This window comes from Acipenser ruthenus, chromosome 49 (genome assembly GCF_902713425.1).
Source record: "Acipenser ruthenus chromosome 49, fAciRut3.2 maternal haplotype, whole genome shotgun sequence".
In the NCBI taxonomy this organism is placed as follows: domain Eukaryota; kingdom Metazoa; phylum Chordata; class Actinopteri; order Acipenseriformes; family Acipenseridae; genus Acipenser; species Acipenser ruthenus.
In genome coordinates this window covers 8,161,541-8,182,184 of record NC_081237.1, presented here as the reverse complement: position 1 = coordinate 8,182,184, position 20,644 = coordinate 8,161,541, and the positions used below count along the sequence as shown (strand labels likewise).

General features: G+C 47.5%; 3 protein-coding genes across 9 annotated transcripts; 1 reads left to right on the top strand and 2 right to left on the bottom strand.

Moving 5' to 3' along the window:
- Window positions 1–532: 532 nt before the first annotated feature.
- LOC117966227 (tubulin polyglutamylase complex subunit 1-like) lies at window positions 533–3,982 on the bottom strand. Its single transcript, XM_034911939.2, has 2 exons — window positions 3,510–3,982; window positions 533–1,587 (listed from the first exon to the last, which is right to left on the bottom strand). Exons 1-2 carry the CDS (start codon window positions 3,845–3,847, stop codon window positions 1,062–1,064), a joined length of 864 nt encoding a protein of 287 aa, XP_034767830.2. The 5' UTR covers window positions 3,848–3,982; the 3' UTR covers window positions 533–1,061.
- A 62-nt stretch (window positions 3,983–4,044) lies between these two features.
- LOC117401421 (zinc finger protein 629-like) lies at window positions 4,045–6,407 on the top strand. 5 transcript variants are annotated; one of them, XM_034002119.3, is made up of 3 exons: window positions 4,045–4,202; window positions 4,746–5,064; window positions 5,541–6,407. In XM_034002119.3, exons 2-3 carry the CDS (start codon window positions 4,762–4,764, stop codon window positions 6,081–6,083), a joined length of 846 nt encoding a protein of 281 aa, XP_033858010.2. In that variant the 5' UTR covers window positions 4,045–4,202; window positions 4,746–4,761; the 3' UTR covers window positions 6,084–6,407. The 5 variants fall into 5 exon arrangements, with proteins under 5 accessions (XP_033858010.2, XP_034767829.1, XP_034767827.2 ...); XM_034911938.2 differs by having other exon boundaries at window positions 4,199–4,292; XM_034911936.2 differs by lacking the exon at window positions 4,045–4,202 and adding an exon at window positions 4,211–4,361.
- Window positions 6,408–6,609: 202 nt separating this feature from the next.
- LOC117962910 (SHC-transforming protein 2-like) lies at window positions 6,610–19,447 on the bottom strand. Of its 3 annotated transcripts, none has more exons than XM_059015207.1 (14): window positions 19,143–19,447; window positions 16,737–17,006; window positions 14,473–14,543; window positions 12,513–12,573; window positions 12,125–12,244; window positions 11,764–11,817; window positions 11,278–11,329; window positions 10,568–10,694; window positions 9,852–10,035; window positions 9,675–9,765; window positions 9,037–9,219; window positions 8,366–8,658; window positions 7,880–8,016; window positions 6,610–7,463 (listed from the first exon to the last, which is right to left on the bottom strand). In XM_059015207.1, the coding sequence occupies exons 1-13, from the start codon at window positions 19,173–19,175 to the stop codon at window positions 7,888–7,890; spliced, it is 1,668 nt and encodes a 555-aa protein (XP_058871190.1). In that variant the 5' UTR covers window positions 19,176–19,447; the 3' UTR covers window positions 6,610–7,463; window positions 7,880–7,887. The 3 variants fall into 3 exon arrangements, with proteins under 3 accessions (XP_058871190.1, XP_058871191.1, XP_034767831.2); XM_059015208.1 differs by lacking the exon at window positions 19,143–19,447 and adding an exon at window positions 19,035–19,139; XM_034911940.2 differs by lacking the exon at window positions 19,143–19,447 and having other exon boundaries at window positions 16,737–19,012.
- Window positions 19,448–20,644: the final 1,197 nt, after the last annotated feature.

Genomic DNA, 20,644 nt, shown 5'->3' with positions numbered 1-20,644 from the left:
AAAAGGCACCCTAACCCAGAGGGGGGGTCTGTGACCAACCCTGTTTCATACTGTTTAATTCAACCTCCATCCAGACTCACACCCTGGAGTAGTTAATGGTATCATTCTACTTTACCTGTTAAACCTGGAGGGGAACGTCCCAGCCCAACCCTTTTAGAACACCCCCCCACATCCCTCACAGTAAGTGAAGGACCCCTCCAGTACGTCTTCACTGTGCCTGCTTAGCACTGGCATGAACGATTAGAATTCTCTACACCCTGCCAGCCTCTCCGACCTATACTTACACTCAGTGTAGGAGAGCCCGTACATGACTCAGTGAAACTGCTGCTCTCTTACTGGAAGAGCGGGGTGGAGTGGGGTGGGGTGGAGTGGGGTCACAGCATTACTCGTTTCTCTTTGTCTCAACCCTTTCGTGCATGACGACCTCATCTGGGAACGTGTTCTTGATGATGAATTCTTCTCTTACTGCTTTTTTTTTGTTGGTACATCAACCCCTCCGAGGTTTTTGGTAAGTGAGTAGTCAGATGCAATATTCTTTTCACGATAGAAGCACAGAGGCTGTCTGTTTTATTAGCCGCACAGTTCGGACCCCGACGTGCAGAATCGTACAGCGTTCATTTATTCACACCACTCTTTTCACTGTTTTTTTTTAAACTTCTATAGTTAACTTATATTTACATCAGCAAAATAATACAAAAATGTTAAATAAATAACGACCATCAAAAAAAATAATAATAATAATTACATAATTTAAAAGGCTTCAAAACGTTGAAGTGCAAGTTTAAATCTTTGCTGTAAAAAACTGCACATTTGGGACCCAGGCAAAAGCTAACAGACATGAAAAAACAGATGATCTAGGGATGGAAATAAGACTCCTGTTGCATAGCAGTTTCACCCCCAATCCAGGTTTTAATTAGCCCCAGTGTAGAGGTAACAAGCTCATGTGCGCCTTATTTAGCTCGTAGTGAAAACCAGGAATGGATCAAACTGCTACGCAGTGGGAGTTTCCATCCCTGGTTTGATGGACTCATTCTGTAATCTTCAAGCACTTTAGCAGGGATTCAGGAGACCAGCTTCACCCTGCTGATGAACAGAGCCGAGGCCTCCTCGATGAACTCCTCCTGGCCCATGAGCGTGCTGGGCGTGCCGCTGGCCAGGGTCTGCGCTCGGTCCATGGCCTGGGCTAGCCTGCCAGGGGTCAGCTTGGCGCTCGCCTCCAGGTACCTGGCCGGGTCAGAGCAGCCCGTCGTCTCCAGGGCGTCCCGCAGCGAGCCCAGCACCGCCCGGCACAGGATCCCGTCTGACGGGGACACGGCCTCGAACAGCGAGCGGGATTTCCGCATGAAGTCCGCGAACACGAAGCAGGTGAGCACGGCGTGGCGGAAGAGGTCGAAGGGCACGGCCTCGTGGTCCTGGCAGTGGAGCTTCTTGATCAGGGGGGCGGAGACAGGCTCGGCCACACCCCCGTCCCTGCAGACGCGCCGCAGCAGCTCCGTGTACATCCTGCCCTTCAGCCCCGGCTTCCTCTTCCTGCCCCCCCGCGAGAGGAGCGAGAACGCCACGGCCACATTGTTGTTGAACGCAGATCTGCCGGGAGACACAGACAGAAAGGTTAGCAGATGTTACTGCCAGCAAGATTGTTTTTACTGGCACTAACTTAGGCAGCTGATTCCACGGCTGCCAGCAGCTGCACAAAACAAATTCTTAACATAACCAACCATTTCACTTTCTCTTAACTTAAAGTCAGTGAAATACTGTTTCTCTTTGAAAAAGTGTCTTCGGCCCTCATGTTAAACTACTTATATGTGAAATATATTTTTCAATCTGGCCACAACGTGTCTGAACGCACTGCAGAATTGTGAAACTTGTTTACGTCTCTATAAAAAGGTCAGGTACAGTTGTGCTCGAAATGTTGAAATCAAGCAGCTAAATTTAGACACAGGCACCCACCCTCCCTACCTCCCAATCACTACAGGGCTTCATCATTGTGCAAACTCCAGAAAAATAAGGACAGTCTCATGTAATATTCAATGCAAAGAGCGACAGACAGAGGAAACCGGTTCTACATGTTAACAGAGGGGGGCCGAGAGGGAATATGATACTGAATAATGCTAATCTTTGTTTTGTTTCTGTACTGGGTCTTATGCTCACACAACCCTAGGGCACTGTTTCAATTTGAATATCATACTTACTGCACCTGTCTGTGATTCATCCTACTTCTTAGCATTTCACCATCCACACAAAACTGCAGTATATGTGGAAACCCCTGCCATAACAGTGTCAATATACAACCGACATCAGCAAACTGCGAAGCCTAGGACAGAAAAGCATCCGTCAACTGAGCCCTACTACTCAGCAAGATCTGCCACCCTGCCTACCGAGAATAAAACTGAGACACGGGCAGGGAGATGCAGCTTCTGTTTATTACGCGTCATAGACGCTGAAGCTTCTGAACTGTATTTGTTCAGTTTAGTCTCACCCCTGTATTGCAGATGGGCTTGGCTGATTAACACTGTTGTAACCTGCTTCCCAGAGCAGAGATCACACGTAATGCAGAAGTGAAAGGGTTAGAGATCTATCAACCCACAACAGAAAAGCAACTGTCCACTTTGGCACAACAGCCTTGGCTTGAAACAGGAGGCCCTTGTTCCTTTCTTAACCCCGCCCCCCCACCAGCAGCAGCAGCAACAGATGGGTCCTGCAGGCTTGCAGAAGGACAGTAAGAAATTGCAGGCTAACACACCTGCTGATGCAAATGCTTTACCTACAGTGCGGACTGACAGATGGGCCGGCTTCCTTAATCCACAGAACCCCCCTCCCTAACTTAAAACAACAGTCCTAACTGTTTCCAAACAAAGACGCACAGCTGCTTTCCACAGGGAGTCTGCCCGGGGCTGCTAATGATTAAAACAGAGACCGAATTACGTTCGTGTCTTTATTTCCTGTAGAAAAGCCCACAGGTTCGCTTGGGAGGCCGCACACAGCACTGGGCTGCAGTTCACGAGGTCACAGGTTCACAGCAGGCCAATCAGGGCGCTCAGCAGATGGTGGGCCGCAGCCTCTCTTGTTATGAGCCATTGTGCCAGGTGTGTAACTGGAAGTATCTGTGTTCCGTCATCACGATATGAAACCATCCTGCTCGAGAAATCGATAGAGACAGAATTCACATGGAGGGGGGGCTACACTACTGTCCTTGTGTTGAATATACTGAAGACATGAAAAAAAAGTTCCCTACACCCTACACAAAGTCGAAACGTCTGTCATTCAATTGGTTTCTTTTAGTATTTTCAAACTCTGTTGAATATATTAATAATGAACTACTTAAGGGTTTTCTCTTTTTATGTATCAGCGTTATATATTTTATATAGCAGCTTGTATATATTAAAATAACCAATCATGCATTTGAGGGAACCGACTATAAAAGTATGCGTTGCATGTGCCAGGTGCTTATAAAGCGAGGTGTTTTCTCATCCCGAAGGAGGGTGCGTGCATGCATGCCTCCCCCGTACCTCTGCGAGTGGTGTGCCTGTGTAAGGTGCCACAGTGCTCTGGCGTGTTGGTTTTGCTCCTCGGACGCCTGCAGCGCTTGCTGCTGATGTTGCTTCTTCTTCTGGTCTCCTTCGACTGCGCTCCCCGAATCGCCGTTTTCCAAACTCTGGGCCAGGTTTCCAAAATGATCCGCCAGGAAACCGATGGGGTCCTCGGACCTGACTTCTAAAAGCTTCAGGAGAGCGCCTCTCAGTACAGCACCGGCGCCCACCTGGGTCAGGAACTCGGTGTCGGTGTCCGGTTTGGAGGATCTCGAATCGGTCACGGCGGCCGCACCAGACTGCAGCGCGTTCGCCATTTTTGTTTGGGGCACCAACGGCGTTCAGTCAATTGTGATTGTGTTTGCCGCCATCTTAACTGCGGGCGCAAGCGTTGAATGGGATCTGAACAAGAGTATGTTAAAATATTTTGATTGTCAACTTTTGCGTATCATATCGGGCGTCATTTTAATTTGGGTTGGCCTTTTGAAATCGTAGATACCATCTCAAAATTGATGTAGCAATACGTTAGTTGCCACGGTGATTGAGGTTGCTAAGGACGCTGTCGTTTGACCCCGGATGGCGAATGGAAGAAAGTGACGCTATGGAACCTGGTGACTCCTCCCACAAACGTCGACGCGCATACAGCTGGTACATTGTCGATCATAATTAAAGGTACGTGTGGTTTTATAAATGTGAACGATGCTCTAAAAATGAAGGCTGGATCGGCTGTTTTAATGGACGTGGCTAAAGCGTAACGCAGATGCACGCAGTAAACACTAAGATGCAAGCGGAGTGCGGAGTGAAGTTTGCCTTGGCAAAACAAACCAAACAGTAATCAGCCACGCTAGTTTGCACGTTACTGTGATTTAACGAGGTTCGGTGATTTCGGTATCGTGGTTAGTTTTTTTTACGCATCGAGTCTCCGTTAAGGAGATGATTAAAATCGAAGTATTTGATTTATGTAATGCACGCTGCTGCACAGTGGTGTTCACTGGCCAGCCTATCCGAGCATTTTGCCGCTTCTGCACATTAGTCTAACCCCACTAACCAACTGTAATGCAGGACACTGTGTGCAAGCAGACGTCTCATCTGATAGTTTTAATGAGAACGTACGAAATGGTGCCGGGCTGGTTATTGATAACTTTAATTATTATTTAAATTACAATAGCAGAAAATCTGTTCTAGAAAATCTAGGTCTGCATTTTCCTTTTCCAGAAGGAGGAGAAGAACGATGGATGTGAGAGTGAAGAAGGAAGAGGAGGATGAATGTCCGATATCGCAACTGCAAATCATGCCAGGAACGCTGGTGGAAACCGCACCCCCAGACCCAGTCACTGAAACACAGCCAGCAGTCCCAATCAAGACGGAGAGCGCCGAATTACCCCTCAGCACAGGAGAAGCCGAAGCAACGATGCAGGCAGCGGAGAGCAAGACTCCCAAGAGGAGAAAGAAAAGGAAGCCAGTCGCTGCCAGCAAGACCGTGTACAGGTGTGACCTCTGCGAGAAGAACATCAAGCACCTGACCAGCTTCCAGGTAAGGGGGGAGGAGGAGGAGAGGGGGGAGGGGAATAGACAGTATTCAATCCAGGTGTAAAGATTCTTCTAAGATTTTCTGTCTAGTGAACTGCACCTGGTGCTGTACAATGCTCTATAATAATAAACCCAGCTGTGGCTGATCACTGGGTATTAATGGATCACATCAACCCCTCCTCGGTTTCTTGGGTGTTTTACTCTGTAGTGAACTGTACCAAAATTAGAGTCCCATTGCATAGCAGTTTTAACCAGACACCCCTGAGCTTGTTACATACACACTGTGGCTAATCAAGGTTGTGGTAAAAACCTGGAATGGGTGAAACTGCTATGCAATAGGAGTCTTTATTTCCATCTGTGCTGTAGTGTAGTGAACTAGTGAGTGGCTCCTGGTGCCACTTGCATTTCGCTGAGGTTCATGGGGAGAGGAGGGAAAGAGTTTTTTGTGGAAGTGGCTCAGCTCGGCTCTTGTTCCCGCAGGATCACCTGAGGATCCACACGGGTGAGCGGCCGTTCACCTGCTCTCAGTGCGGGAAGAGCTTCGTGCGGAGCTCGGACCTGATCAAGCACCGGCTGGTCCACTCGGAGCAGAGACCCCACCCCTGCCCCACCTGCGGCAAGCGCTTCAAACTGCGGGGGGACCTGACCAAACACCAAGCCGTCCACTCCGAGGTCAAGCCCTTCACCTGCCCCTCCTGCGGCAAGACGTTCAAGCGCGCCGCCTGCCTGGTGAAGCACGAGCGCGTCCACGACCCCGAGAGCCCCTTCAGCTGCCCGGAGTGCGGCCGCGGGTTCAAGTGGGAGGCGTCGCTGACCGAACACCGGCGGATTCACAGCGGGGACCGGCCCTTCGTGTGCGGGGCCGACGGCTGCTCCAGGAGCTTCACCCACTTCTCCACCTACCAGCAGCACAAGCGTGCCCACCAGAACCAGCGACAGTTCAAGTGCGGGACCTGCGAGCGCGGCTTCAACCAACGCTCCAACCTGCTCAAGCACGAGAGAACCCACAGCCAGAAGAGCTAGCGCCTGGGCAGGACTGTGCGTCCGTCTGTTCATGTACAGGGCTTAGATAACGGGTGCATCAATTAATCATCTTATTTCCATCCCTGTATTAAGTGGGTTCATGGATCACCTCCGGGGGGGGGGGGGTGTATTTTAAATGACCAGGCGAAAGGGGAATTATATATAGGTGCTGAGATCAGGGGTTGACTGCAGTTACAAGAGGACTTACTAGACAAAGAGAATCATGTTGTTAGATTTGAAAATACTGTAAAATGTACCCAAGGTTGTGATTTTGGATGGTTGTGGTGTAAAAAAATAAACAAATAAAATATAAAAAAAACAGCATCAGCAGTTTGAAGCAGTGAGCCAACTGATTAAAATAAAGGGTGATTACTGATGAACTGAAAGAGACACACGGAATTACTGTGAGATGATGAGGATAAAACTTATACACATACAAAAAAACACATCTGAATCCCATTTCAAATAAAAGAAGGTTTCACGTTGCAATCGCAGGGAGCCACACCCACCTTCCCGTCAAACTTCCTTTCTCTCTTTTAACTTCTTATTTTATTTCAAAAGTCCTGATTGAAAAGAACAGCATTTACAAGAACTCATGAGAACATCTTCAAAACTTTACAAAGGACTCGGCACAGTGCAGAACAGTCCATTCTCAGCACCGTGGAGGCAGATTCATTATGATCATGCTTCTCAGGGTGATTCTGACAGCAGCGTGGTACAATCCTCTAGCAGCACTGCAGTAGCACTGGCTAACGTGGTTCAGGTCTCCTTGCACGGGCAGAGGGGAACTAAAATGATTTTGTTAGCAGTTCAGAATGCTATTGGAATGTATGGTTTATTACGTGGAAGATCAAGCAGCATTCTTTTTGTAACCCGAGCTTGTGTAAAGAGAGACGGTATCATATATATACTGATGGAGCTGCGTGTGTGTTTTAATGTGCTCTTGATGAATCTGGAGCTCCTAAAATCACTTCAGTGCTACCCCCGCTTACATAATGGAAAGAATCGCTGTGGTTTTGTACAGTAGTGCTTCAGTGTGTTAAACGTCCTCCCCCCCGGGTGCAGAAAGAGTCTGGGGCGGCCGTGTCAACCTCCTGTCTGCTTGTGCTCTCGTAGAAGCCTCGTCCGTTCCCCCAGTGTCTTGTTCAGTCTTTTATTCCTTCAAGCACACAGACAGGACATGGTTTAAGGACGGTGTGCTACCAGCATGCCTTAACAGTTTTTTTTTTTTTTTTTGCAATCTCAGTGTTTAGTCCTTGGCTGGAAAATCCCCATGGTTATAGGAAACAGAGTTTCAGTCTGGCCTGTGCTGCGCGTCTCTCTCTCTCTCTCTCTCTCTGGAATCCAAAGCCATTCCGGAGAGCAGTCCTGCAGACTTATCTACAGATACAAAATACATTGCAGGAATGGGTTTAGAATGGAATACATTTGAAACACATTCAATCTAAAAATACAGAGCTTAGTAAAAAAAAAAAATAATGCCTAACTCGTATGTTAACAAGCTCCTATTGAATACAGATACATACCGCCCGGCTAGAATATTTAATATCCATAGAACAGAGATATTAAGGCTGTTGTAATGTCAATGGTTGTAATGGCTCCTGATTGTAGTGCTATTTAGGGGGAGCACTATTTTGGGGAAAATCCTGATGAAGAAATAAAATAATGGAAAAAAAAAAGAAAAATGCACAGGCAAGTTTTGCACTGGTGCCAACCAACAGCACTACCAAGAAACTGAAAATCCATTAATGGTGAACCCCGATGCCAGCTCTGAACTCCCATGATGCCCCACTCACAGCGGCCGTCACTGCTTCCTCCGGACCACCTGCTTCAGGTGCAGCTCGCTCTCCGCAGCCACGATGGGCAGCCCGTCCTGCAGGTGGTAGCTGATCAGGTGACTGATGCTATCGAACAGGACGTCCTTCGTACGCACCTGTGGAGGGGATAACAAAGATGTGAAGGAAGTTTAAAGGTTTTTGGTGTAGCCTACTTTAAATGTGTCATTAAAAAAAAGAGGATCTGCTGACCTCTAGTGGTAGCAATTAACTGAAGAAATAGTCCAAACTCAAGAGTAACTTAGAGTTCCTTTTTAAATCCCTGTACAAGCGTTAAGGGTGTTCAGTATTTCACGTTTCTTATGTTGTATTCCTTGCACGTATGCACTGGATTAAGCAGGGTTAAGTAACGACAGTCGCCTTAACACCACATGACAATAAACCGTGTCTCGCACCAGGCCCATTCCAGGCGGTGCTGGCAGATTCTCCCCAGGCTCATGGACTCACCACGCCCTCGGGGTCCACCAGCAGCAGGTGTTTGGGCAGCCCGCTGTGCATGCCCGTCAGCACGTACTGCCCCGGGTTCGTCACGCTGTCCCGCACCAGGAAGTCCCCGTCCATGGCTAGCAGCTTCTCGGCGTCGCGTCGGCTCATGCGGCCGTGGTACCAGGGCTCGTGGCGCAGCTGCTCCTCCGTGGGAGCAATGGGGGCGCGCCGGCGTGGCGGGCTGGGCCACGCATCCTCCAGAGCGGGGCTCTCCCCGCCAGCTTCGTGCAGCTTCAGCGCGTCCTCGAACGGCCCTGAGGGGCGGGGTGAACGGAAGCCGTTAGTCTGGTGAGAACGCTGGCAGGCAGCTTCAAGACACGCTGCAGTAATATTGTTGTGTTACATTTGTTTATAAAATAATCAATAAATTAATTAATTGTCGTCCCCCACCACCTTAGTGCTGATTGTAATTCACGTGCATGACATGGTTTCACCACTAGGTGGCAGAGTTGATCCATATTTTTCTGCAATATATTTTCAAGCCACAAGGGGGTGTTGTGGATTTATGCACAGTTGTAGCAAGCCCCAATGGTGTGATACAATTACAGCTGATACTGTGGTTGCCTTTCGCCTCTGGCTGTCCCCATTATGCAAACTAACACTGAATGCTCCCCACAATGCAGCACACTCACTCATGTCAAAGAGGTCTTTCTTGGGGCTCTCCTGCGCCCCCTCGCTCCCCGGCTCCCAGTTCTCCAGACTCTGCGTGTTCACGTACAGGTGCTCCTCGTAGTCACGGCAACCAGGAGGGCGCCCGTCCGCACACAGGTAACCGTCGCTGGTCAGGCCCGGGCAGGAAACTGGAAGCAGTTGAACTGCCGTGTACATGAAAGTATTGAAAAGCAACAGATCAGTATCATTTTAAAACATGCACCAGGGGATTTCTGATCACGCCTTTCTTGTGCTGGACACGCTGCAGCAGGGGTTTAGTATATACAGAGGATTCAAACACGACACACAGCTCACTATCCCAGGAGAATCAATCAGGATCCAACAGGACACTCATCCATCACTAGAAACTCGATAAACCGATAACTTTTGAATAATTCGCTACACTGTTCCGGATCTGTTTAGTTAAGCTCAAGGAGGGAGGAAGCTTGTGTGCAAGAAGCTAAAACTGAAACGAACCGATAAGCCAACCCTGCCTGCGTCTGACGTGTGCACAAAGCTCTGGAGGAAGGCTAGTGACGTTACCTGCTCCTAGGACCCCTACTGAGTGCAGCGCTCTACGTGCTTGTGGTGCAGCGCTGCTCCAGGCTGCTGTTCTTACCGGAGCTGCTCTGACTGTCCGTCTCCCAGTGCGTCTCGTAGCAGGGGGGTCCCGAGTTCTGGCACCCCGCTCTTCTGACAGGCGAGCCGAACTGCAACGCAGAGCCACACAAACACACTTTAATCCCGAGTAGAAACGTCCGGCGGATTTGCAAGCACCTCGTTGCGTCTCGCTCACCTGCGGGGTTCTGTTGCCGCGGCACGGCTGGGTGTGAACGTGGCCTAGCAGGGCCGCACCAGGCCTGAGCCTGGAGTCTACCAGCCCCCCCACAGGAGGCTCCTTCCCTGGGATGCTGTTGTAGTAATCGTGCTCGGAAGAGTCTTCATCGTCTCCCCACGCCGACTCCTCCACCCCTATAATTCTGGGGGAGAGGATATCAGAACAAACATGTTGCATACATTGTAACAAATTATACTCTGTAGTATTTATGCTGACGGTGTGTCAGGGCTGGAAATAAGACTCTGAATGCATAGCAGTTTCACCCATTCCAGCTTTTAATACGTGCCAGTGTAGAGGTAACAAGCTCAGGTAAAAATAAAAAAAAAAAGGTCTGGATCAAGCTGCAATGCAATGGGAGTCTTACTCTGTGTGGGTATTTATTTTGAATTTCACATTAGTGTTTATTTTAAGTAGCCACAGAGAAAGATGACGTTTCAATATTTTCAGTGTCACGATACAGAAAGATTATTGAAAATGTAATATCAGTTGTGAATTCTAAGCCAATCCTAACTTTCATGATAAAAAGTTTACAAAAGTTCCAGCATGCAATCGGACAGATGACTAAATGCAGGCTGGGGATGGGGTGCTTGGGGACCCACAGTACCCCACCCAGTACCCCTTGCCATGCTGAATAGATAACTCCGGGTGAAAAGGAGAAGGAGGCTGGCTCTTACCGGTCGGGTGCTGAGATGGCTTTGGGAGGGCTGTGGAGGTACTGTTTGAACTGCAGCTCGAAGGCCTGTCCTATCGTACTGATGATACTCTGAGCCAGGCCGTCACAGCACTCCAGTATGTGGCAAGCTAGTGGAAACATAGGTACCATTGACATGATAGCACAGGCGTTCCAGGGAGGGCAATAAGACTCCCATTGCACAGCTGTTTGATCCATTCCTGGTTTCACTATGAGTTTAATAAGACACAGCTGAGCTTGTTACCTATACTGTGGCAAATCAGGCTTGTAGCAAAACCTGGAATGGGTGAAACTGCTGGTGTGCAATAGGAGTCTGATTACCATCTCTGGGTTCAGATATAGGGACATGGTAGTGTAGCTTTGCAATGCTTACCTATGCGTTTACCAAGCTTTATTACACTTTGCTGTGCCTTTACTATAGGAAACGTTTATAAAGGGGACAACCAGCTTATCAGGGAAAAAACGCAACAGTGAGTCGACTTGTTACGTTATTTCATTTTGGTTGCATGAATGCAGCAACATAATATTTTTTTTCTTGTTAAAATCATTTTCTTCAAACCATGCGTAGAATATCAAACAACGGGTACTGAATCTAATAGGCTGTTTACATATGATACATATTGGAGACGCTGCATGCTGGAGAAGCATTCAAACAGTAGGTTCAGTTAATGCCTCTGAAGGAGCTGCCCTCACCTCTTTGGTTGACAGGGTCCTTAGCCACGTACGCCACGTAGTCTGGAGTGTCCTAAAGGAGACTGCGCGTTAGGAAGAGCATGTCTGCGAGTTCGGACTGTACTGCACAGGGCTGTACTGTGAATGAGCAGGAGGGGTGCGCCGATCCTCACGCTGGTAAATAAATCCATTCACCAACGTGCCGATTTCAAACCAACAAAAGCCTGTCCTTCCCTCACCTTTACAACGCCCAATAGTACTTCACCTCCGAGTGTTCTAAAAGCCGACTGGAAGATTAGTTTCCTCTCCTCTGGGGGGCGCTGACGTTTCTACCGCCGCACTGAAGCCGTGTTTTCATTGGCAGTGAAAATGTCAACGCCCCGGACGAGAAGAAAATGCCCTTCCAATTTTTAAAATACTCATAAATACTGAATACCTGCTGATAACTTCTTAAAGGCAATTACAGAGCATCAGCACACCCCGAATAGAAAAACAGGTCAGTCTTACCGTGTCTCCCCCCGACGCAAACGAGATGGACTGCATGGGGTGATTGGCGATGACCTGTGACACCGGAACATCATCATTATTATTATTATTATTATTATTATTATTATTATTATTATTATTATTATTATTATTATTATTATTATTATTATCATTATTATTATTCTGTATTACTTCTAGAGGACTGTGGTGTGTTACTGCTTGCTACAGCATTCCTCCAGCTTGTGTTGTCCAGTAAGCATGTTTTGCAAAGGGCACAGCAGTGCCCAGCGTGGCAGGATCACTCGGATAGTGTTTCGTTGCATTGTAAGTTGCTGCAGTGTGAAACGCTCTCTTATATCTAGGGCGGTACAGAGACGGTTACCTGCCGCGTCGTTGGCATCATCAGGTTCAGCCCGTCGATGGAAATGTTGACCGCGATGGTCATCCCGGCAAAGCGCAGGTTACTCTTCCCCATGACCTGCAGCAGGGCTTTGTTGGCAGCCTGAAACGATACCAAAGAATGATACTCTTCAAGAACTGCAGTCCGTCCCATAGAAAGAGCACAGCACAGAGTATCACAGCACGCTGACAGCATGATAAAGCATTATAAAGACCAGCGAGGTATGGTAAAGCATATTCAAGAACCAGGGTACAATATGGGGAAAAAGCACGTTGTAACCCTGGGAAATGCATGATAGAACTGCAAAGATACTGTGCAGAAAATAACACAGTAAACATTTTATAAGGGATATGTGCGGACACCTCCTTACCTTCTTCTTCCACACTCCTTTCACGCCAGGTACTGCTTCATATAATCTGTTAATCGCCTCCCTGGAATCAAGCAAAGAACATGTAACGGAGTAGCAGTGTGCGTGTCACATGAATTGAGCTGCGCTCGCCTCAGTCACTGCACATCCTAGTTCTGTCACACCGGTGGAAAAGTGTACTGCTGTACTGGAAGACTCGGCATGGTCTTGCAAAGCACAGTGCAGTGCAGTGCAGGTTCAACAGCTACAGAATCAAGTGCTGCAGAATCAATAGCTGCTGCTGCTGCTGCTTCCTGGTATGGAATCACTGCCTGTGCTATAGTTTCAGTTCAAAGGTCACCCTGTCATTTTAATGACACCATATCACTGTGTAGCTAGCTAGCTAGTTATGATTCTTAATAATTACCTACTTTTTTTTTTTAAATAACATCCTTAACTTATTTAATTATTTCTCACGTACCTAAAACTTTATCTTGTGTAAGAAAAAAAAAAACTCAGATCTTTGGTCACAGTCTAATGCCAGCTAAGTGATTACAATCAAGCTGCACACAAATAACCTCGAGACTTATTTACTGCGTTGTTCATATTGCTCGCTCATGAACTGTATGCGCACGGTGTGCCTCTAGGTGAAGCATATGTGCTTGTCTTGCCCTGCCATGACCCCGTTAAATGAGCCTCTATCATTATTCCCCTGCTTAATTAAATTCATTCATTACTAGAGTCCCGAAAAGCATATGCAATGCTTTTTCTGCTCCAGCAGGTTACATACTGCGGAGATTTTTTCATGCATGCACAGCCTTCCTCCCCAGGAATTCTGGGTGTTGAATGGGCCAAGCTTCAAGCGTCAAGTTTTAGTTTTTCCAATGCTTTAAACTGACACCATGCATCTGCTTTTGTTGCTCACAGTGCGCATGAATGCGAGTGGCTTCTGTATGTCTGGTGGGTGCAGGTGATGCATGCTGCCCATGGTATGCACCAGCGAGCTCCTTGTATTGCAATTGGATAGAGACACCTCTGAGTGCTGAACGGCACTGCTAATGGGATCTGTGGAGCTGTTAGGGTGCCTTCCTGACTCGGCAGCCCACGAGGGGTTAACCTGCTCTGTTTTGTTTCTGTGATTTTCCAGCCTGTGTCCATCTGCCTCTCTCTGCTCTACTCCAATGTCATTAGGGAGCAGCATCAATAATACATTGCGGTGCACTTAGCTCTCGCATCGCAGCTCACATTACTCTTATTGATCGCTGTGATCCTTCACTTTCCACACCGGCTCTGGGAGGGAGGGAGGGAAGGAAGGAGGGCTGCCCGCACCCGTACCCATCTACAATATAGTAAATAAACCTGGCTCTCACAACATTGGACTTCATCGCTCCCCTAATTCAAAGCCATTGCCAATCAGCATTATTGCAAAGCTAGTTTATTCAGCTATCAATGGGCTAATGGGCTGCATTGACCACATTAACAGGCGACTCCTATTGTGTGATTATGCCATTAACCAGGCTGAAGCACTCTGTTGTGTTCGAGAAGAAACCCAATTACTGTAAGAGAAAGGTTTGTAACAGAAACTTTGTGTATCCAGGAAAGACTAGTGTATTAATATAGATTAGACTCCTCAGAACACTCACCCACCAATCTTCAAGCTCTGTTTGCGGGCACCGCCCACTAGGCTGGACCATTGGAGACTACAGGAAGTGATTTCATACCAGGAAGCAGCAGGAGTTTCTAGTGCTGTAGCATTGCCATTCAACAAAGTGCATTACAGAAAACATCTTTAACAGAAGAAAGGAGAGGGTTGCTAGTGCTAATAAGAGGTATAGACCTCAAAGAACCTGGTTATTCTTTAAAGGGGTGTAGGTGTTGCTGGTGAGAATGAGAGGCAGGAGGACGCACTTTAAAAGCTGGCCTGGCTCTCCCTCAGTGCGTTTCAAGGTGAACACTGTTACGCCGTGTTCTGTTGTCTGCTCACCTTGTCACCTGGGTCCGAGTGTTGAAGTCCAGGGATCTCATCGATTTCAGCACCTCGATGCAACCCATGTACTGCAAAGAAGACAGAACAGCTTTGAAACATTCGTCTGCCAGGGGGCAGATTCAAACATGTTCGACAGAGCAATTCAATTACAGCAAAGCAGCTCTGTATCCAAGGAGAATCAGGATCCAACAGGATACCCGGCAATGCCACAGAGCAGGGAACAGACACTTTGTACTGATTAAAAGCAACTAACTAATCATCATCATCTTCATCATCTTCATCAAACCTAATCACAATCACAATAACTAATCCCCAGTTAAATCTGCTCTTGTTTTCAGTCTTCTGTATCAGGAAGTGTTATTTCATGTTCTCCACGCTGGCCATCATTTACAAGAAACATCATAATTGACACTTACATGGTCTTAATTGTCCTGTAAAGAGATCACGACGCAGAGAGCTTGCTGTAAGAGTGTGATTAGGAGGAGGGGTGGGGGGGGCACGACAATACTTAGGTTTCATTAGTCTGGCTAAGTGTTCTCAGACTCCTATCAGGGTTCCCTGTGGAGACAGGCCACCTCACTGGCAGCTGTTCAGGGGTCTAAAATCCTCTGCCATTGTCCCTCTCGCTGGTCTCCCTCCCTCTCCAAAATAATAAATCATCTCATTTCTAATGCCCCCTGAATAATTGAAGCACTGATCGGCACCTTACTCAGTACTTTAATGACGTCACACTCAAATCAGGGGCCAAGCAACTCGCTGTGATCAATTAGGAAAATGACTACGTCACACAAGTGGGAGCCAAACAAGCCTGCTCCTGTTACTACTTGCAGCAGTAGGAGGTTATGCACAATGTCCTACGGCTCAGACAGCCAAACAGAAATGACTGAGAATATTTTATTAGAGGAAACACCCATCTGGAGAGCTAGATGTTTTGATGACACACTGCCGAACCGTTCCTATCAAAGCAACTGGAGAGAAAGAGACAAAGGAGGGACTCAGGCAGCAGCAGCAGCAGCAGCAGCCCTGGGAGTGACTGTGGAAGCCAGTGTGATTTAATTTGTGACATCCTGCCTCGTTGCTCTGTCTCCAAGACGCTGCTGCTGTTAATGGGGCCGGATCATAAAAAAAAAGCTGCTTTGTAGCCCTGTTTATACTCCATCTCATGTGATACAAAATGACTTTAATCAAATATAAGCATGAATAAATCTCTCTGTGTAATCCAGTTAGGAAGCGTGCGCTGACACACAGTGTAAGACGTGATGACGTCAAGGGGGCTGCTGAAACTTAGATTTTGAATCGGGTAAAGGTCCTGCCGCACAAAGTCATCGTATTTTCTGTGGTGTTCTCTAAGGACAGCGCCGTCGTCATTTAAATCCCCGGGCTTGCTCCTGACAACCAACAAGATTGTCACGTTAAATAGCCCTGGTGCTGTTTCAGCTGAAGCATAATTGGGGTTCAGTTTCACTGATAACCTTTTGCAAGACACACCGATAGGGCTGGCATTTGTAACATGGGTTTTAAGGCGGTACCCTTTTTAACTGCTGGGGTTTGATTATGCAAACAACAACCACCACAACAATGGACTTCTAACCCCCACAGTGGTAGACATCAAGGATCACAGTACTGTAATCTGCAGGGCATTTCCACAATCAAACAAAGTCTAAAGAATACAATTGTGTTTTTAAACTCTTGCCTGGAACACAAAACGTTCTTTTTAAATCTGTACAGGACCCAGGACTGGCACAGCACTAGAAGGGTCTCAGATAAGCACCAAAGACTGTGGAAGCTGAATTTCCCTGTCTAATTGTCCATGCAGGATTTTAAAGGGACGACGCAGGCATTGTGTGAGTTCACTACGTTGTTTGGGTTTCCACCTGCTTCAGACAGACAATGAGAGCGGCACTGTGACATCCAGCTATGGTGCATTAGCAGTGTGGAGCTTACTGTGTGCCCTGTACATAGATGTGCAGGATATATCTAGTGTTACTATATGGAAAAACACCTGATATAAGAGCATGACTGATGTAATAATGTAAGCAATATAACATCAATAAGGAATACATGCATCACATGAAACGACACAATAGAAAGGCTGGGTGAGTTATGATCAAAACAATCAAATGAATCCAATGCTTTTTTAAACCAGAAGACTAACACAAAAAAAACCCCACTAAGATAAAGACCTTACTCTTACTCAAAGCCTACATAAGCAAATGCACAAACCCTGTAACAAACTGACAAGCAAGCAAACACAGACCTACCCTGACAATGTAGGCAGCCCCTGGTCCCATAATCTTCTTATCTGGGTGCAGCCAGCCCTGGGTCGGCTTGTTAATGAAGCTGCCCTTCTGAGTAACCCCTTCGCTGGCCAGCCTCATCCCCGCCACCCGTCCCCTCCTGCTGGATCCAGGGACTCCCGTGGCTCCCGTGGCTCCTGAGACTCCTGAATCCAAGGCTTGGGCCCCTGGACTCCCGGCACTGCCGCTGGGACCCCCAGCCCCAGCTCCACCGCCCCTCAGCCTGTGCATCGCCTGCAAAGAACAAGGGGTGACACAGATCGGGTCGCAAGAGTTCAGCACGGCTGCCAGGCTAGCCACGGGGCCAGTCGCTGCGCCGTTGGCCCCCGGCCCCACCATTTTCCCCCCTAGGTCCTTGCTGCTGCTGCTGGAGCTGCTTGAGGGGCTCCTGCTGAGGAAGGACGAGGCGTTGGAGAACTTCCACTGAGGAATCCTGGGGATGAGCATGCAGAAGGTGGTGGCGGCGTCCTGTTCGCTCTCCGGGCAGGGGGGCTCAGCCGGGGGGCAGGAGGGGCGCTCCGGCGGGGGCAGAGGAGGGGGTGGGGGCGGGCGGGCTGACGGGGATGCAGAAGGGACCGGCGTGGCTACCACTTTGCCGCTCATAGCTAGGCTCTGCATCAGGTCATCGGAGGAGGTCACAGAGTCGTTGCGGAAGCGGCCATACTTGGGCTTAAGTAGCATGCCCGGGACGGTCTGGAGGAAAAAAAAAGAACCCAAAAAGGCCTCTGCTCCCGGACTGCTCTCTCTCTCTCCCCTCCTCTGACCGTCTCTCTCTGGCTGTCTGCTCCTATTCTCCCACTCTCTCTCTATTAGCTCTGCTCTCTCCGTCCCGCCCCCTCCCAGCTGTGTCTCAGCCCCCCCAAGCTGGGATGATGTCATCATGGTGTTATTGCTGGTCTGTGAGCCCCGCTGCCCTGGAACTGTGTCCGCACGTGAGCATCTTGCTCTCTTTCCCTCCCATTGGAGCAGGCAGGGAGCTAGCGGGCAGCCAGGAGAGAATTCACGTCTTCGCGACGGCGTTATAGTGAGGTTTTAAAGGAACAGGGTCCCTTTTTAAAGCAAGTGCAAAGCCAAGAGGAGGATGAAATCACTGTAGCGTTATGTAACTAGCAAGGGATGACTGAGAACGGTGATGTAACTGCACCAGCCTTCAACTAAGTTGGCATTTTTTGCACTATTACATTCATCGTATTCCCTTATTGTCTTTATCGTATATACTATATAGGGTCCACAGTGTTGCTTAAAAAAAAAGTTATATTTCTTAAAGGCATGCGTATCGGACTTGACCAGACTAGATTTGCATAGAAATCGTGGCACTCCCTTAAGGAACAAACATGGAAATGCGTAATGAGCGGTGCAGTTGTAATTAGCACGTGCACTAATTAGCTGAGTGCAGGACCCAACAGCTTTACCCTTGTAAAAGTTTCCCACAGTAAATTAGCATCCCCCCCTCCAAGCCACGTATGTTCATTTCCTGGAGCTGTTTGGGTCGGAAGCCGCTGCCCTGAATGCATTACAACAGCATTTTAAAAAAGAAAACCTCTCGAAAATAACTTTAATAATTGATGCGTTTCAAAAAAAAAAAAAAAAAAATGAATTCAATTAGCAAAATGAGCGTAGTGCTGTACAGCCGAGGCAGACGTACAGAGCTGAGCTTGTTAGCAACCAGGAGACCCTGAACCTGAAATGCAATCACACAAAATGGGTTTAGCAGTGCTCAGAAATGCGCACCTTGACTGTTACACACAGTTTATATATGCACGTGCAGAGTGTGCTCCAAATAAACCCTAAAAAAAAAAACTGTCGAACGCAGTAACTACACATATGGTCAAACCTTTAATAGAAAATGAAACATCTTTTACAATTGTACTTGAATTGCATCTGGTTGTGTGCTGTGGGTTTATAGGTGTTCGGGGGCTATCTCAAGAGGAGAGCGGATTTCTCGCGCACTCTTTGCTGTGTCTAACCCATTAAAATCTAAATAACAAACAACAGAGTAAACATGATATGAATGTACTTCATTTGTTTTTATACAGAGGAACATGCTGTGGTTCAAAAGTTAAAATGCTTTGTCCTTGACGTTATGCCTCGCTCTGGGGGGAAAAAAAGTATTTTATTAAATCCAGATTAAATAATAAAAAAGAGCTGTTGTATAATGAAATAATCAAATAGCAAAGTGTAATTTAGCACAGAGAAACACCTGTGCATGTTACAGCGAGTTAAACCGACCCTCCAATACAAAACCACAAACGCATAACTTACTGAACAATCTCGGGTCTGTAGAAAGACTTCAGATCTAAAACGACGTCGCAGTGTCAGGTCTGTTATAGCAAGATGTCGTATAAAACAGTGACAGGTGCAAGTACTTACTTTCTTTCTTTTCGTTTTTATAGGAAGCCACATCGACCACTCGGATCCCACCCTCTCGTCACGCCAGTCACAGACACTTCCTTGTTTCAAAGCACAAGGTGACGCTTTGATGCGTGGAACTGTTGCTTTTTTAAAAGTTATATATAAACTGTTGTTAATGTTTGAAAGAGACGTGACATTTAAAAAAAACAGCCCCCCCTCCCCCCTCAGCTAATAGGCTGGTAATAGGTGGAGGATTGCTGATTCTGCAATGTGTCTCTCTGAACCTTTCACTCACTGAAACATCTCTACCCTGTAGTCAGTCAGGGCACAGTATAGTGCCTGCGCAGTTCTCAGACTTCGGGTGAGGTGGGGGGTCCCCAGATAAAGCGATGATCAGCTGAGGGGTGTCTTGAGAAAAGCTGGGGCTCTCACGTTTCCTGATTTCATCAGGGGTTTTATTTTTTTTTGCTTAATTTTACCATCAACAAAACTTGATAACCTCTCAATATTTCAGTTTTCATAAAATTGGATTTGGTTGCTCATCCGCAGTATTTAGATGCGGTTGGACCGAGCCGTTAATGAGTGCGGTGGGTGAAGAGCAAACAGGATGTCGATGCAGACCTTCATTCAGCGCTCTGCAAAGAGCACCGAATCGCCGGCTCACATATCATATTGAGGTCACTCTGCTTAACCGCAGACTGACAGCACAGAGGCAATCTGAACATGTAAATAGGACACGCAGTCAGGGGTCTCATTCCCAAAACAGGGACGCCCTGATGCCTTGATTTTGAACCAACCTGGAAGACTGGACGTTGTAAACTAACTGGACTGTCAAGAAGGCTGGGTGTTAAATAATGATTATAGAAAGAAAAAAAAGACAAATAAATTAGTGTATAACGTTACCCCCCGCCCTCCCTCCGTCCGTCCGTCCGTCCGTCCGTCCGCTTGATGTTCGTGTGTTTTTCTCTCACGGTTTACAGTCAATGTGTTCCAGTTTGTACAGTGTACTGTCCTGTACCACCTCTCTCAATGGTTTACACAGTGAAAAACAACAACAGAGTAGGAGTTTGGATGTAAAGGTCATTCCGCCCCCTTCCCTACTGAGCCGCTAACCCACTGCTCCCCCTGCGCTGTTTACAAAAAGATACACAAGGTACAGTCTTGCGACCTCTTTTAGAAAAGTTGCCCGGACGATATTAAAGTTCACCTCAGAGGCTTTAGTTTCCAAAAAGGTAGAGAAACACGGCAAAGGAGCTTTCATTTTTATTTTTGTGTTATTAAAGTAATTTGCTCGTATTGGGCCTTTTTAAGTTATATATATATAGGAGGCTGTGTGGTCCAGTGGTTAAAGAAAAGGGCTTGTAACCAGGAGGTCCCAGGTTCAAATCCCAGTAATTTAGTCATTTTAGCAGCCTGGCATTCCCCACCCCCGCAGCCGCCTTAATAATGTAGGCATCAAATGCCCTGTGTAGAGAAAAGGTTTGCTATATTGACAAACGAAAAGCTGATGAGTAGGCCTC